This window comes from Mastacembelus armatus, chromosome 13 (assembly GCF_900324485.2).
Source record: "Mastacembelus armatus chromosome 13, fMasArm1.2, whole genome shotgun sequence".
NCBI lineage: Eukaryota > Metazoa > Chordata > Actinopteri > Synbranchiformes > Mastacembelidae > Mastacembelus > Mastacembelus armatus.
The window spans coordinates 20597384-20613979 of record NC_046645.1 but is presented as its reverse complement, the minus strand read 5'-3'; the positions used below and the strand labels follow the sequence as shown (position 1 = coordinate 20613979).

The 16596-nt window shown below is 36.9% G+C and overlaps 1 protein-coding gene across 9 annotated transcripts; it reads left to right on the top strand.

Annotated features, from left to right (window-relative positions):
• The first annotated feature begins 157 nt into the window (after positions 1-157).
• postnb (periostin, osteoblast specific factor b) lies at positions 158-14701 on the top strand. 9 transcript variants are annotated; one of them, XM_026292173.2, is made up of 23 exons: positions 158-325; positions 861-959; positions 3990-4054; positions 4309-4466; positions 4626-4790; positions 4891-5037; positions 5375-5516; positions 6383-6595; positions 6724-6858; positions 7445-7593; positions 7747-7883; positions 8079-8209; positions 8324-8454; positions 8766-8868; positions 8983-9050; positions 9294-9339; positions 9447-9473; positions 9941-10249; positions 10684-10755; positions 12248-12262; positions 12355-12414; positions 12525-12558; positions 14536-14701. In XM_026292173.2, exons 1-22 carry the CDS (start codon positions 207-209, stop codon positions 12536-12538), a joined length of 2505 nt encoding a protein of 834 aa, XP_026147958.1. In that variant the 5' UTR covers positions 158-206; the 3' UTR covers positions 12539-12558; positions 14536-14701. The 9 variants fall into 9 exon arrangements, with proteins under 9 accessions (XP_026147958.1, XP_026147956.1, XP_026147949.1 ...); XM_026292171.2 differs by having other exon boundaries at positions 12352-12414; XM_026292164.2 differs by having other exon boundaries at positions 12245-12262.
• Positions 14702-16596: the final 1895 nt, after the last annotated feature.

The following is a 16596-nucleotide window of genomic DNA, read 5'->3' as shown; positions in this document are numbered from 1 at the left end:
AATATCAAAATGTCCAAAATGATGTGATAAAATCCAAGTGTGTCTGTGAATGAAAATGTGATTTTTGAGAAGTTCTGAATGGCCGGCGCATGCTTGTAATGTTAGCATTCTCCTTTAGTGGAGGGTGAGACTTGTGGTATATAAACTCCCACCCTGCCTCTTCTCCCATTACTCTGGATCTGGAAGGGCTAGCTAAGAAATCAAGGATGAAGCTCCTTTTTGTAGCTGGCTTTGCACTCTTTGTGCTCTCTACATTTGACAAGGCTGATTCTTCAGCTTATGACAAAATAGTCACCCACAGTCGCATTCGAGCAAGAAAGGAAGGGTAAGCTTATATATATTATTTTAATTATGACTATTTTGCTATTTTGTTTTTCCATTCTTCTGGAATTCTGTTATTTCATTTTGCATGCAATAGTATAACCATGAGTGGATTTTCTCATTTCTGTACATTTGTGTCTTCAATTTTAAATGAAATACACTATATTGTCATGTAGGCACAATTGTCTCAAAGATACTGATATATGTCATATAATGTTGTTGAATAGTATTATAATAGTATAATACTGAATAGTATAAAGCTGCATGGTTATAGATTTTGAATTAAAATTGAAATCTGGAACATCAATTTGATACCTTGCAGGTACAGATGTCATTATTTATAGTTGACTGTCTGGTCCCAGAGGCAGTATGATACTTCACAAATAATTATTCACAGTTGGCAGGTCCATGTCTTTCCCAGCCGGCCTGTCTGTCAGATAATAATTTACATGTGAATAATTTCAGTTTCTATAGAGTCTTACTCATGTTTTACCTGCTGATTGATAGTTATTCCCTGTTTCACTCTTAACTCTCACCAGACCTAATGTCTGCGCACTCCAGCAAGTCGTGGGGACAAAAAAGAAGTACTTTAGCACTTGTCGTAATTGGTACCAAGGGGCCATCTGTGGAAAGAAAGCGTAAGTGTTGTTTCATGTTTCCATGCGGAGATGCTGTTTCTCTTCCTTACAAATGAACTTTTCAAGCAAATCCTGTGACCAAAAGTTTTTGAAAACCTAGCATTTCTCTTCAGTCCCTGCTTCAAAATCTTTTACGGCTTTTTCTTTTAGGATTTCCCTAGGACTTGTGTTTCCATAGAGACACACATCTGTTATCTTACTTTGAGTCAAACTACTGCTTAAAATGAATAGCACATTGATGGACACAGCCCTAAACTCTTTGATTGAACTCTAAAGATTGTTCCACTCTGTCTCATAAACTGTAAGTTACATTTTTCATAACTTAGGAAGCCTGGTCGTCGTTGGATGCCACAGTGGTGAACCACTGATTCCAGGATATGATGTGGCTGAAGAAGTTTGACTGTATTCATGAATGGAAAAACATTCAGCTGAATCACTCTAGAAAACCTCTTTTTCTCTTATTCTTCCAAATCTCTCAGCACTTTTTTAGTTTAAGCATGGGTCAAGGCCATGCCAGTCTCTTGCCCCATTCTCTCTCACACACTCACACAAATACATGCGCATGCACACACACACACACACAGACATACACATACGCACGCACACACAAACACCGTTTTCCCTGTATGTATTCATTATGCCTTCATTGTAAATAGGCTTTGGTAGTCAAGAATCAATATGACTATACCTTTCTTACTGAATTTGGCCAATGATAATGTTAGTAACTCCAAAAGAATGTTATCTGTTTCAAAGGGAAATGGACAGGGCCAAAAATTCACACAGTAAAACTGTCTTACTGATTTACACCTGCTATAATATACTAATAAAAGCTGTCCTAACATCACAATTTATAACTAGTGAATCCAGTTGAAGTTACATAAACATTTATTTAAAGTAAAGCTGCACTGGAGGTAGAATTTTATATCAGTTTATTAATTTAAAGATAAATAGTTTGTTTGTTTATTTATAATTCAATATTAATTCAAATGTTCTTAGATTTAGAGGGTGGGCAAAACATTAAAGGGCAATTTAACTTAGATCAGGAACAATTTAACTATATAAACCTGCAAGTATACATATGTATACATACTGTATACTCTTCATCAGATAATAAATGTAAATAAATATTATGTACTAAATATATGTAAGTTATCATGACAGAGATATTATCTTTCGCAGCCACACATGACCTTCCCATTGTTCTTCCACAAATGCGTCAGATGTTTCCCTGCATAGTAATAAAACATATTCTTCTTTTCATAATCACTGTTTCAGGGAGCATAACTTTCAGTGGAGCTGATTTAGATTTGGCACATAGCAGACCTTATGTATATTTTAAATGGAACTAGAGTCATGTAGTTTAATAGTCTTCACCCCTTGACATTAATTCAACAAATCAGGATTTTTCTGCTTCCAGAAAATTTAGCACAACCACACTAGCAAAGTTTAAATAAAGCCAGGGTATAATGTTTGACAAAGATATCTGGTCCTTGGAGGAATGGTTCTTGTATAGAGATGCTAACATGCCAGAAGTTTCCAACTTCATGGCCAGACACAATCCCTCTGTGTGGGAAAGCTTTTGCTGACTATGCCCCAATGGGAATTTCATGATCTCATCCCAAACTCTTCAGCTACATTCAACTCTGGTTCAAGTACAGCTGTCAAATAGGCTTCACCCAGAAGCCTTGGTCTGTACACTGTCTGAGACACCAGCAGTGCATAAAAACTATGAACAACCCCCCACAGTCAAGTTTTTATTTTACCTATTGTCACTTTACCCAATATGTTGTAGTTAAGTCATTAACTGCTAATGATCGATAGCTACCTTCAAAAGATTTTTATTTTTTCAATCTTTGTATCATGTTAATTACCTTCACTTCTGAACAGTCATATTTATGTGCACAAATGCTTGTGTGCAAATCCATGTGCAAATAGGTTTCTTTTCTCAATCAAAAAGTAAATGAGCTTTGATAAAGTGTTAGAAGTGTAAAGCGTAAATATTATAATTGTTGTATTTAAGACTATTTTATCATATCATTCAATTTGCCCTTAATCATGGTAGCAGTCACTATCTTAAACACACCTCCGATAAGATACATCCATCTTCTCTATGTTTTCAGCTATCATGAATAGCTGAAAAATTGGTGAAGAAAAAGTTTCCCTACTTAGAGTTTGATAACAATACATGAAACCCCTGGCCAAGTTACATGGGTAAATCTACATTGCTCTTTATGCCTTTTTATTGTCAAATGCCTGCCAGGTATTTGAGGTAAAATGTACATCTCTGAATGTGTGGTTTTCCATGAACTGAAAACAATACAAAAGTGCCAACATGTTGAAACCTGCTGAGAGAAGGGGCATAGGAATGTTTATACCAGCTGTTCTTTTACTAGCCTCCTCGGGGTATGATGTCCAGCACCATTTAAGTAAACAGGGGACATGTTTATGCCTACCAGTATGCAGGCATTTCTCATTTGTATCACAGTTATCTAAACAGGATTATTCTCTGGATTATAAAGGTCTGGTAAAAATGCTGTGGAAAAAATAGTGACAATCAAATCATGTTTTCAGATTATATCAATCATTCCATACAGGCCATCAAAACATTTGAAAGCTCCTATTTGTTAAAATTTCCTAAAACACATTTCTGCTTATATTGCAGTTTTTCAGGGCCAGATTCTTGATGTTTCTGAGGTTAACCAAATGCCAAAAGAGCCTAAACTAATCATTTAGCTTCAAAGAGGAGGTCTTTGTAATATAAATCTACTACTGTAATGGTAGCATAACCCATGAGGCACCGTTTCCATTAGGTTTTGGCATGAGCTGCTGGACCACAAGGGCTTTTTGGGTAATAAAGGAGATAATGAGTAACATCTGGGAAAACTAATTACATAACACAACACCAAAAGATGATTCTGCTTAAAATACAGCAGGCAACAAGATATTTCTTTTCATTTCTGTTAAAAGATTCTAACAGTATTTCAAAGGATGTGCTACTGTATGTTTGAGACGTTTGTGTTTTCCCTACAGGACTGTGCTTTATGAATGCTGCCCAGGGTACATGAAGTTGGAGGGAATGCGTGGTTGCCCTGCAGGTACAGTGTGTTAAGTGGTACCATGTACTATACTCAGTGTGTAAAGGTTAGATTAGGTCATATCCTCCAACTGTTGAGCAGCTGTGTGCTATATTTGAAATCAGACCAAATAAACTAGACGAGGATCTGTAGCAGATTGTAGACATGTGGGTTCTTTTTTTTCCAATTCCCAAAATGTTTCAAAGATTTCTTATTTATATTTTTAGAAAGACAGACTGATATCTAATAACGCTTATTGCTAATTTCATTCTTAGTGGCCCCAATTGATCATGTGTATGGCACCTTGGGTTTGGTGAAAGCCACCTCAACACAAAGATATGCTGACATTTCTAAACTGAGAGCCGAGATTGAGGGATCTGGATCCTTCACCTTCTTTGCACCCAGTAATGATGCCTGGGAGAACTTGGATGAGGTACGTCAAGAATAGAACAAGAAGCTGCAGAACCTCTCTGTCTATGATGTTTTGACTTCTCACTTTGTAATGCACACTACCTAGAGATATGTTTTTATTGTGATTTGGTGCTATACAAATAAAATGGAATTGAACTGATTTTTTTTTTTCACCTAACAGACAGTTAGGAATGCATTGATCAGCAACGTCAACATTGAACTGTACAATGCTCTGCATTATCACATGGTCAACAAACGCCTCTTGACCAAAGATTTAAGGAATGGAATGACAGTCACCTCCATGTACAATGACCTTGGTCTCCTTATTAACCATTACCCCAATGGGGTAAGTATGATCATTATTATTGTATTATTATGGTGTTCCCCTTGCAGGTGTCCTAAAAATCTGTTCAGTAGTATAAAATTGATGTGTATGTCGTGTGCAGGTGGTGACTGTGAACTGTGCCAGGATTATCTATGGTAACCAAGTTGCCACCAATGGTGTTGTGCATGTCATTGATCGTGTCATCAGCGCTGTTGGACGCACCATGCAGGATTTCATTGAGACTGAAGATGACCTGACAACTCTGAGTGTGAGTACACACACAGGGACTCAGGGTAGACAAGACAAACAGTTTGTTTGCTTTACTTTTTCGCTCAACAGGGATAGTGCACCTTAGTAAATGGGAAAGTAAATGTGCCAGAGTCATCCAAAAAGGATATTTTTCATCTGTAGTAACAACAGTAATGGCCACATGCTATTTACAGAGATATATGGAATACTGGAGTAAATACAGCATTTACATTTATAATTTTATTTTTAAACAAAATTTTCACAGGCTTATCATAACTATCTTCTGAAAATGTTCCTACTGTACTGTGCTGTATTGTATCACTAAACATAATCCTGCTGACAAAATCACTTTTTAGGATGTGATGCAAAACACTGGACTTTTAGAGAAGTTGGGTCAGCCAGGACATTACACTTTCTTTGCCCCTACTAACAAAGCCTTTGAGAGTCTGGGCAGTGATGTGTTGGAGAGACTTCAGAGTGACAAGGAGGTTCTCAAAGGTAAGCCATCCTTTTATAGATCTGTCACTGTTTTCCAATGCTCAAAGATCACTCAATGCTATTTGTACCACCACAGAAGAGACTGAGGGTTTGTACTTCTAGCAAACTAGGACCATATTTATATTTAATGATAGCGGTAAAGAAAAATAAATGCAGTGGTTCCCTGGCGGCATGTTTGCTAGAATATTTTGTCTTTTTTTTTTTTTTTTTAAATTTCTTCCAATTCAAAACAGATGAAGCCACAGTGGAGCTGGAGCTTACACACATTTGGCAAATATCACATAACAGAGTTGTAATAAAAATAAGACTTTAGTTTCAAGTAATGCATGAAATTGTGGGTGGAAAGTAAAACAAAGCAACACATCATTTGAAAGATTTGTAAGGTTTTGAGTTACACTGTACATGTTGCTCAGGATTAACATTGACTAGCAAGATCTGCACACGCAAGTTAAAGTGTTATATACATTTATTGTGACTGAGTTGCTGAGAAAACAGCAAAAAAAAGTGTCGAACCTTTTATCATGAGTTGTTGCATCAACTCTGACAGGAAAGAAACAGCTGCTTCATTGAGCAAGCTGGTTAAATTGGCAACAGCTCAAAATTTTTTATTAGCCCAGAGTATGCCCTGCGATATGAAATTAGACCATTTCACACAAAGCTAAACAGAGCTGCAGAGAAAGCGCATGTTGTCTCACTCAAGGACCCGAGGGATCCAAAGGGTCTTCAGGTACCCGGGGCAATATATACTCATAATATAAAACAGCCCATCCAGCCAATTGATCTACCCAGCATTCAGTTAAACATCTACCTGTATGTTACCTACAATAAAGCGCACATTAATTTAAAACTTTGTCCTGTTTTTTCAGCTCTTCTGAATTTCCACCTCCTGGACTCAGTCCAGTGCTCTGAGGCTATCATAGCCGGCAGCTCTTATGTGACCCAGGAGGGCAATAACATTGAGATCGGCTGTGATGGCGAAAGTTTAACAGTTAATGGCATCAAGATGGTGCGCAAGAAGGACATTGTCACCACCAACGGTGTTATCCACCTTATTGACCAAGTACTCATGCCAGACTCAGGTTAGAATCCCAGCTTATCTTTTCCTCTTATTTGAGTATACCTGTTTTGCTAAATAAATTTGTGCTAGGTTTTTGATGTTTCTGTGTAATGCATTATAATGGTGTGGGGATTTCCTGTGCCCTTTAAGCTAAGCAGGTGATGGAACTCTTGGGAGGTTCCCAGTCAACCTTTGGTGACATGGTATCTGAGCTGGGCCTTACTGCAGAGATGACACCAGGGGCTGAGTACACTTTGTTGGCTCCCCTCAACACTGCCTTCAGTGGTGAGTCTTATATTGCTTAATGCAATATGCACATCCCCGTCTGCCTTTGTGCAAGTGGCTGTATATGAACCCTGGATGAAGTCTGTCACAGTCCGAAATAAAGAAAAGTATGTTTATTTCCACTTGTGTCCTTACTCATAAGAGAATAGATACAATATGTCCATATAAATTACAGATTTGAAAAAGCTTCATGCCACTAAACACGCACCAAATACCAACTACTCCAGAGAGCATTCCTGAACTCCAACCAGATGTTTTGTTTCTGTGACAGGAATGTGCATTTAATTGCAGAATACTTGCACCTTTGGAACTGTACGGTTTAAATGGGTGTAAGTAATGCACAGGCAAGAACAGCTGGATGTAACACCACATGAAATACTGTACGTGACGTTTCTACAGAACTGTCCAGTAAATTAACTCACTAATAGCAGATTTGATTTTCTTACAATTAGCACTGTGAATTTGTACGAAAGTGCTGTGAGAATATTAACAATATAACACTTCTGTTGCAAAAATCAGTAAATTAGGTGTGAATGCACAAGATAAGTTATTTTTGGAAACATGAAGCCATTTCTTTCTTCCAAAGATGAAGTGTTGTCCCAGGATCAGAGGTTGGTCAGGATTATCTTGAAGAACCACATCTTGAAGAATAAGTATATCTTGGGGCAGCTGTACAATGGCCAACGGCTGGAGACACTTGGAGGAAGACTTCTAAGAGTCTTCATCTATCGCACAGTGCGTCCGGTTCTTTGAAGTTATGCCTAAAAATTGTGGTTGGCTGCTACTTAACACACACTACATCAATTACAGTTGTCATTTGACCATTAATCCTCATATCTTTGAGATGTAATATTCCACTTGCCTTAAACTTGTTGAATATTTCTGCAGGCTGTGTGCATTGAGAATTCCTGTCTGGTAAGGGGCAGTAAGGAAGGAAGCAATGGGGCCCTTCATTTAATGAGGACTCTGTTGAAACCAGCGGAAAAATCTATGTTTGAGATTCTGACAGAAAATGGTGGGTTCAAGTAAGTACAGAGCAATATCACTCTAAATGGACTGTGGTATTCAAATGCACCAATAATACTCAAACCACATCTTTTCGTATCTTTCCATTAAGTCCACATGTCACATTGGGAATGAAAAAGTGCTGTTGTTTCAAAACGTCAGCTGACAGTGTGTTCTGTAACAGCAAGGTTACTGTTTTCTTCTCTGTGCTGCAGGATATTTTTGTCTCTGATGGAAACTGCTGGCTTGACCGACCTGTTGAAACAGGAGGGAGACTATACTCTGTTTGCTCCAAGCGATAAGGCTTTCACTGGTTTGAGCGACAGCGATTTGGCTTTGTTGAAGAGTAGGTCTCCCTGACTCCCTTTATCTTTTAATGTGGTTTAAGATATATGTGGCCACTTAAAAATCTCAAAATAATAATTTTAAAAAAATGATTTATGTGTTTGCTGTATCTTAGGTGACATAAATGCTCTCAGAACCATCCTTCTGTTTCACATAAGTAATGGTACCTTCATTGGTGGTGGTTTGGAGGCTGGAGTGACAAACCTGCTGAAGTCTGTCCAGGGCAGTAACCTCAAAGTGATATTTGTAAGTCTTCAATTCAACCAGACTGAACATAATTTATTTTAATTAAGTAATCAATTCCAGCTTAATAGTTATCTTTAAGTTTAAATGTGTTTAACTCCTGTATGTGTGATCCCTATTATTTAATTTGCACAATCATTAATGTTGTCATCGGATAAAATATCATTCTCAATTAATTTTGAAACATCAAATGAATTAATAAACATTAGTCGCTGTAGAACAGAGTTCATTCCACATATTGTAAATTACAGGTTCATTCAAGCTGTTCATTTACGGTTTTTCTTGTCTGTAATTATTTTAATTGTTTCCCTCAGGCAAACAACACAGTGCAAGTGAATTCTGTCCAAGTCCCTGAATCTGATATCATGACCACAAATGGAGTTGTTCATGTTGTCAACCAAGTCTTATATCCTGGAGGTACACATTTACCCAGTCAACATTGTTACCAGTCTATCAAGAGCTCCTCTCTGCACGGTGTTTATAACTATTGTAAAAACCTGATTACAGTTAATGCACTGTGCATTCTTCCAGATATACCCGTTGGAAGCCAGGATCTCCTCATGCTATTAAGGAGGCTCATCACTTACATGCAAATTAAGGTGCCATATATCAAAAACTGATTTCTTGGTATTAAAGTTGCAAAGTTTTAAAGGGGAGAATATAGTAAGTGATTAAGGTTTTGCTTTTGAGTACGGGTATTATTTGACTGGACTCCGCGATTTGTTTAGTTTGCTGTTATTACACATTTTTCACAATTTATTTAATATTTAATTACATGTTTTCTTATGTGGCATGCTGTAAACCATTTTGTTCTGTTAACAGATTTTTACCTTTTTTCACAGCATATTCCAGGATTCAAATATCCGGAAATTCCCCTTACATTTATAAGTAAGTAGCTAAATTTTGTTTATTTTATTTTAATAATATTATTTTTTAATCCCCTAAGAGGCATTCTTCACTGTCATTAATGGCTTCATATCTTCTGTTGTTATTAGAGAGGATCATCACTCGTGTTGTGGAAGGTACAGTAATGATGATTACAAAGTATCATCAAGATGTGATTCCTAATCTGTAAAGTCTGACAGACTTAAATATTTAGTTAACGCAATAGATTCATGCATAAAATTGCGAGGACATGGGTTAAAGCATGCACTGATCAATCACATTTCATTAATTCGTACAATTTCATGCTAATGTAGTTGCATACACATACATGCAGGCTTTGACAGCAGGAGTAGCATTGAACAGAGAAGAAAAGACAGTCACTTCTATTGCTGCCTAAATCTTGTACCAGAAGTCAACAAAGCAGATCTAAACTGCAAGTGCAAAGACATGATTATGAATCACATTTTTCTCATAGTAACCTTTCTGATCCAGTGAAAGGTCCATTTGTTATGATATCTGCATACAAATGGGAAATTCTCTGTATCAAAGGGCAATGCTGTGCTAGGTGAAATAGCATTATAGTGAAAGCTGCCTTCTTTTATAGGTCCTCAACTGGCCAAAGTGACAAGAGTTATCCAAAGGGAACCCTCTGTCACCAAGGTTACCAGGGTCATCGAGGGTGACCCCACTATCACCAAAGTCACCAGGGTCATCGAGGGTGAGCCCACTATCACCAAAGTCACCAGGGTCATCGAGGGTGAGCCCACTATCACCAAAGTCACCAGGGTCATCGAGGGTGAGCCCACTATCACCAAAGTCACCAGGGTCATCGAGGGTGAGCCCGCTATCACCAAAGTCACCAGGGTCATCGAGGGTGAGCCCGCTATCACCAAAGTCACCAGGATTGTCCCAGGTATATATTTCTCACTTTGACCAATAGGTGGACTGTTTAAATCATTTATCATTTTAGGAACTCGTAACAGCTGATGTTGTCAGGCCATCAGTGCTCTAACATCAGCTGGGAAGAGTGAAACAAATTCAGATTTAAACACAGAAATTTAAGGATAAGTCACAATATTTTAAGCAATAACACAAAATATACAAACATAAAATACTGGATGCTAATGGGATTAATCAAACCTAAAATATCAAATATTATTTACACCTAAAGCCACTGCACCAACAAATGGTTGGGTTAAAATGTGAATGTTATGATTGGTATATTAAAGCTAAAAGGACCAGTATCCAACTAAATTACACTTTAAGGCAAGGTTTATTACAGCACAGTGAAATGTAACCCGCTACAAAATATTACAACTTCACTTCACAGATGTTCTTTTCTTTCAGGAGGTGACCTGACAGAAATTTCCCTTGAAGGGGTGTCTAGTGTTGGTCTTGATCTTACCAGAAAGATCCAGAGTGAGTTTTCTAAGTTTTATTTTATATTTTTATGAATGGAGAAATACAGGCAAAAAATAATATGCTACTTGCCACCATCTTCATAGATGGAAATACACCTCTCAAAGGAAGAGCTGCTCCCAGACGAGCTTAGGTGAAATGTGCTTGAGTGAGTGATTCAACATTTTGGGTAATAACCATAGACTGTTATCTTTCTTGATAAGAGTCAGATGAGAAGACTAGTTTCACTCATGCCTCTACTGAAAAATGATATAATGTCCAGTTGGCTTTAGAAAAAAGGCCCAAGAATTTGTTGTACTTAACATTTATTTCTTTATTTTATTTATTTACACATAACAACACAAATAAAAGAAACATTCACAAAAGAAATCAATGTTAAGGAGAAGGCAAAAGTCACAAACACTTATCTTGGCCCTTCCTATAACAAAAAAACCCCAAAAAAACAAAACAAAAAACAAGAAAAATTACACAAGTAAAAGCACATAACGCCAATAAAACCACAACATAAACAGAACGATGAACATCATGACTGAAACCTGGTTTATCATATTTGTCTATATTGTAAACCTTTGTTGTTGTCCAAAAACTATTAAAAACACACAATTGAGCATGTTATTTCTTTACAAACTGCACAGGGTATGTCTTTGCTTAAAAAAGAGCTCCAGATCCTAAGAGTGGCCATAACTGCCTTTTCAAGTAACCAGAGACTGTGTGTTGGCCCAGTTTACTCTGAGATGTCAGACTATGGATGTATTATAAGAGCAGGATACGGCACTGATACTGGATGGTGTGGGGGAGAAGGGTGCCATCTTTTAATCTGGTATTCCACTCCTATAATTCAGCCATGCTTCAGACACTGTAAAAAGTTATGACTATTCTTACCTTATGTGTATTAAGGGAAACTGCATACCAGATCACAAGATGGTGCCAAATTCATTCTTCTGATAAAAAGATGTTCAGATGTTTCACACACATCCATGTTTTTGAGCCCTTAGAGTATGAGCTTTTTGTACTCCAGCCATTTCAGGAATTAAAAACATATCACTCAGTGCATCAATGTGATTCATTGATATGTTTTAAAGAGTTCTTGGACAACAACAGCGATCTACAGCACGGCGCATTATTTCAAGCAGTGGCAGTTATTGTCCTAGTTTGTGTGACTACAGCTACCAGTGGCATTAGAAAAAAAATAATAAAAAAGACATTATGGAAATTATAATGGAAAAAACAGGAAATGAATATACAGAAATAAAATATTAGATACTAAAAGACGATAAACCTAATACTTAAAATATTATGTACATCTCAAGAAAATGTAGCTCATTAAACACCCAGTTGGATTAAATGTGAATGTAATGATTGGTATATTAAGCCTAAAACAATCCGTATGTATCCAGATATACTTTAAGGCAAAGTTGCTTACACCAACATAAACTGCAACTCTGTACAAAATATTCCAATTTCACTTTTGGCTGTTGTTTTCTTTCAGAAGGTGGCGAAAGCCCGCGTAAGTTGTTTTCAGTTTGTATATCATTATTAATGACAAAAAATTGTGTGTAAAAATAACATGTGACTTAAATGTTTGTTTGCCTTTAGCAGTTGGAGGAGCTGCTCCAAAAGGATCATCTGCTCCGAGAAGATCATCTGCTCCGAAAAGAGGTTAGGTGAAAAAAAGTATAAGTCTAAAAAATTCCACACTGAGTTATTTCAGGCACTCAGCTTGTGTCAGCTGCTATGTTCAAATAACATCTTGTCTCCATGTCATACAGCCTATAAACCTTAAACCATGGCCATTGCACTTGAGTAAGTCAGTAACTATTCTCTTTCTTGATAAGAGTCAGATGAGAAGACTGAATCCACTCATGCCTGTACTGTAACATGATGTTAGGGCCAGTTAGCTTTAGCACAGAGAGTAGAAAGAAGAAAAACAGCTAGGCTGGCTCTGTCCAAAGGTAAAGGCCTACTCTTATCAGTAAAGCTCATTGAGTAAGGGTTACTTTCAGTGATTTTCAATTTTTTGGTTACTTTCCAAATATCCCAAACAAAGATTCAATCATTTTTTGTGCTAAATGTAATGACCGTAACCTGGTTTAGCATATTTGTCTGTGTTGTAAACCTTTGTTGTCCAAAAAATTTGAAACATACACAAGTAAGCATGTTAGATGGGGTATGTCTCTTCTCAAAAAAAAGCTCCAAATCCTAAAAATGACAATAACTGTATTATCAAGAGGCTACAAATTGGATATAGTAGTTGACTGTTTCGGCTGTCAGACCATGGATGTAGTATAAGAGCTAGATATGGTCCTGATACTAACCCTTTCAGCCAGTTTTACCCAGTGGCCGCTCATGGTACTGTAACTGAAAAATCCCCATAGGTCCAAAAACATTTTCTCTATAGACCATAAGAACATCTGTTGTCAGTTACAACTCTTTAAATTGAACGAATGAATGAATTTTTAATTCACAGAGGGTTTACATTTGTGAAATTTTCATAGAATTTTATTTTGTAATGTCATATCAATATAAAGTCTATTGGACCGAGAGGGACCATATGGGCAGGATCAGCAGTGTGGAAACAAACCAGAAAACTTGAGTGAGAGGAATTGCCACCATCCAGTGCTTCAGACATTGCAAAGTCATGACTATTCTTAGCATGGTATTAAAGAGACCTGGATATCAGATCACAACACACAATATGGTACCAAATTCGTTCTTCTGAAGGTGCTCAGTGGTGCACATTCTGAAAAAAAAGATCTTTATGCTTGCAGGTTAGGGCCATAAAAAATGTTCAGATGTTTCACACACTTACATGTTTTCGGGCCAGTAGATTGTTTTTTTGTTTTTTTTTTTAAAAGATGTACAGATGTGCAGCCATGTGACTCACTGGTGCATTTTAAGGAGTTCTTGGACAACAACAGAGGTCAACAGCACAGCCAGATAAGCTAAACAGAGTTTTATATTCATGGACATCTCAGCATGTACAGGAAATTCTATTTGGTTTTAGTCTGTGTATGGGGATTTGTGTAAAATAGCCAAAATTAAGAAAAACCTATGCCTTATCCTTTGACACACTGTATCTTGTTTATTGAATGTGCACAAAAAAATAAGGGGTAAAATGTTTTGTGAGGGTTATGTGCTGGGAAATTTCTTACAAGGCACAATAATTAGCCAGTGATGAGCTATCAGCCATGTACATAACATAACTCCCAGTAAAACCAGTTATTTTTATTTAACTAAACCAAATATGGGGCAGTGATAGTTGGATTTTGTAATCTTTTGACAGAGTCACGCTAGTTGTTTCCCCCTGTTTCCATTCTTTACATATTTACCATTCAGGCATGGGAATGGCTGCAATCTTTTCATCCAACCCTTAGCTAGAATGTAAATAATCCTTTATTTTTTAAATGCCCAGCTATGTCTTTACGCTAACTATGAGCTGTTCACTTTCTTGCTGCCAGGCTTGCTTCTACAGCGCTCACCTGAAGGCTATGCTGACTCTTGTTGCTAATACTGCCGCTGTTCATGTAGCATATCATGAGACCTACCCCCCCCACAGCTTCCACCTGTAGGCTCTGAGTTTATACACTTCCCAGAGGAAGGAAGTTATAATCATCACTCCCCAATCCCTGCTGCTGCAAGCTTGTTGTTTCCTTGTGGGGAGATGAAATCAGAGCCTAGATGCCAAATTTCAACACAGCACATATTCTGTGCTTGTATAATAATCAGCTTCATGTGAGTTGGTTTGCTGACATGTATTCATCCTTTTGTCTTTTTTACCAGTTGCTGACAGGAGAAGGACCTGAGCATGAACGAACGAGACACGCCGAATCCAGTGGGTGAAACTGATGTTTCACTGCAGAGAATACAGTTAAAAATGTCAGTGATTTCAAGTTTACTGTAATAGGTATGACTGACAAAAATAAAACTCTTCTCATAAACAGTTTAATGGTGCTTTGAATGTATGTCTGAGTCTTTCACTTCTTTCTACGTAAACAATGTTCCAGTGAACATTTTGGCATGACTTTAAAAAAACAAGGAGCAAGGGTAGCAATAAAATCTTTTAAATCCAACCCATTAGGGTAGCAATAAAAATATTTAAACTTCTCAACTTCTCATTGGGCTGAACACTGAAGCAAGGAGATTTTATGATCTCCTTGGGAAAACCTTTAAATCCCTGCATGATAAAGGCAAAAAAAAAAAAAAATGTTGATGTGGTTTCAGACTGTTATGTTATTTTAATCTTTTTGGCTGGAAGTTGTTTAACATTTCATAATTTTCTCTATGCTTGTATATTATTTGGAATTGTGTATCCAACTGCAGGTTTTTTTTTTCTATATTACAAATATGTTCCAATAAAGTGGTTTCTTTGGTGTAAATATGCCACTTTGAAAAAGGCATCTGAAGAGATAGTGGTTTGCAGTCATTTCTAAGGCTCTTGTTAGGCTCTAAAGTAGTCACAGTATCAAAAATTACAACTCCGATGTTTATGTGTGCATTTTGAATTTAAATTAGAGTAAGGTTTCTTTTCAGTGAAGGCTCACTGATTTGTCTGTATGTTTAAGGGGAACTTGGCAGTCCACTTTTGGAAACTTCCAAGAAGTCATTATGTACAATATAAAATAAACTGCATTCACTGTGACTAAAGAACTCTCTTTCTTAATTTGTTATGGAAAAGAGATGTCTTCCTATAAAACAGTGTGTGAAATATACAAAAACAAAGCAAAAATGCATGTTCCATAACATAACTAATTATAATTTTTTTAAATAGTAAGTATTATTAAGCAGTGACATGAAAAACAATGAATGGGTCAGGCCCAGTTCCATGGTAATCTGGTTACAACATACTTTATTGCAGTTTGTGCCCCTTGAGTCAAAATCCAAGCAAGTGCTTAGACAAAAACAAAAACATGGCAAAATGCAAGATTCAACTTTCTGCTTCTCTGTTATTTCACAAGAAATAATTTGCATTTTTCAACAACATCAGTCACTCAGCCAGCCAGCTGCAAGCAGTGGTGAAGTCATTGTGTATATGGTCACTGTGTTTTCATTTTTATTGAGTAATAGTTCAAATGACATCTTAAATTAAGCATTTTGTCTGCTTATCCAGTCAGTGGCCTGTGGAAAATCAATGAAATAACTACTACAGAAATATGTTGCTGTATTAGTTACTATACAGCAAAACCAACCGATATGCTGCATATATGATGAAAGAATAGCCCACAAGACCCAAACCTGGCACCTTGTTGCACAAAATAATTGTGAAGAGTTCTTGCCTTTCACCAAATCAGTGAGGTCACATTGCACAACTCTGATTAAAAGATGTGGATCTGACAGAGTTTACTATGTCATGTATCTCATGACAACATGCAGTATATTAAGGGGCACACTTTGGTATCCTGCCACTATATTTAAATCTGTATGCTCAAAGTTTCTGAGGTCTTGAAAAGTTTTAACACAATTTAACTCTAATGTTGCACAGTTATTTACAGTGTTTCAGCATAAAGAAAGAAAGAAAGGCATCATATCTCAAGTTCATGTTCATCCAGGGTGATTTTGTGTTTTGTCCTGTGTAATTAGGCTAATCTTACAATTGTCCTCAATTCAGTGTCAGGATCAAAAATTCTCATCTGTATAGATACTGTATGCCAGTATGTCATGTCAAGTCAAATTTCATTTAGTTAAAAAAATTGTATTGATTTAAAATGTTGTTGGTGAGATGAGAACACATCTGCTGGAGGACCATGTTGCTTTTTCATGTGGTTTCTGGTTTTTCCATGCTGCACTCAGCAGTGATTTCCCCGTCTGTTATTAAGACAATGAGACTACCTTTCACTAGACACA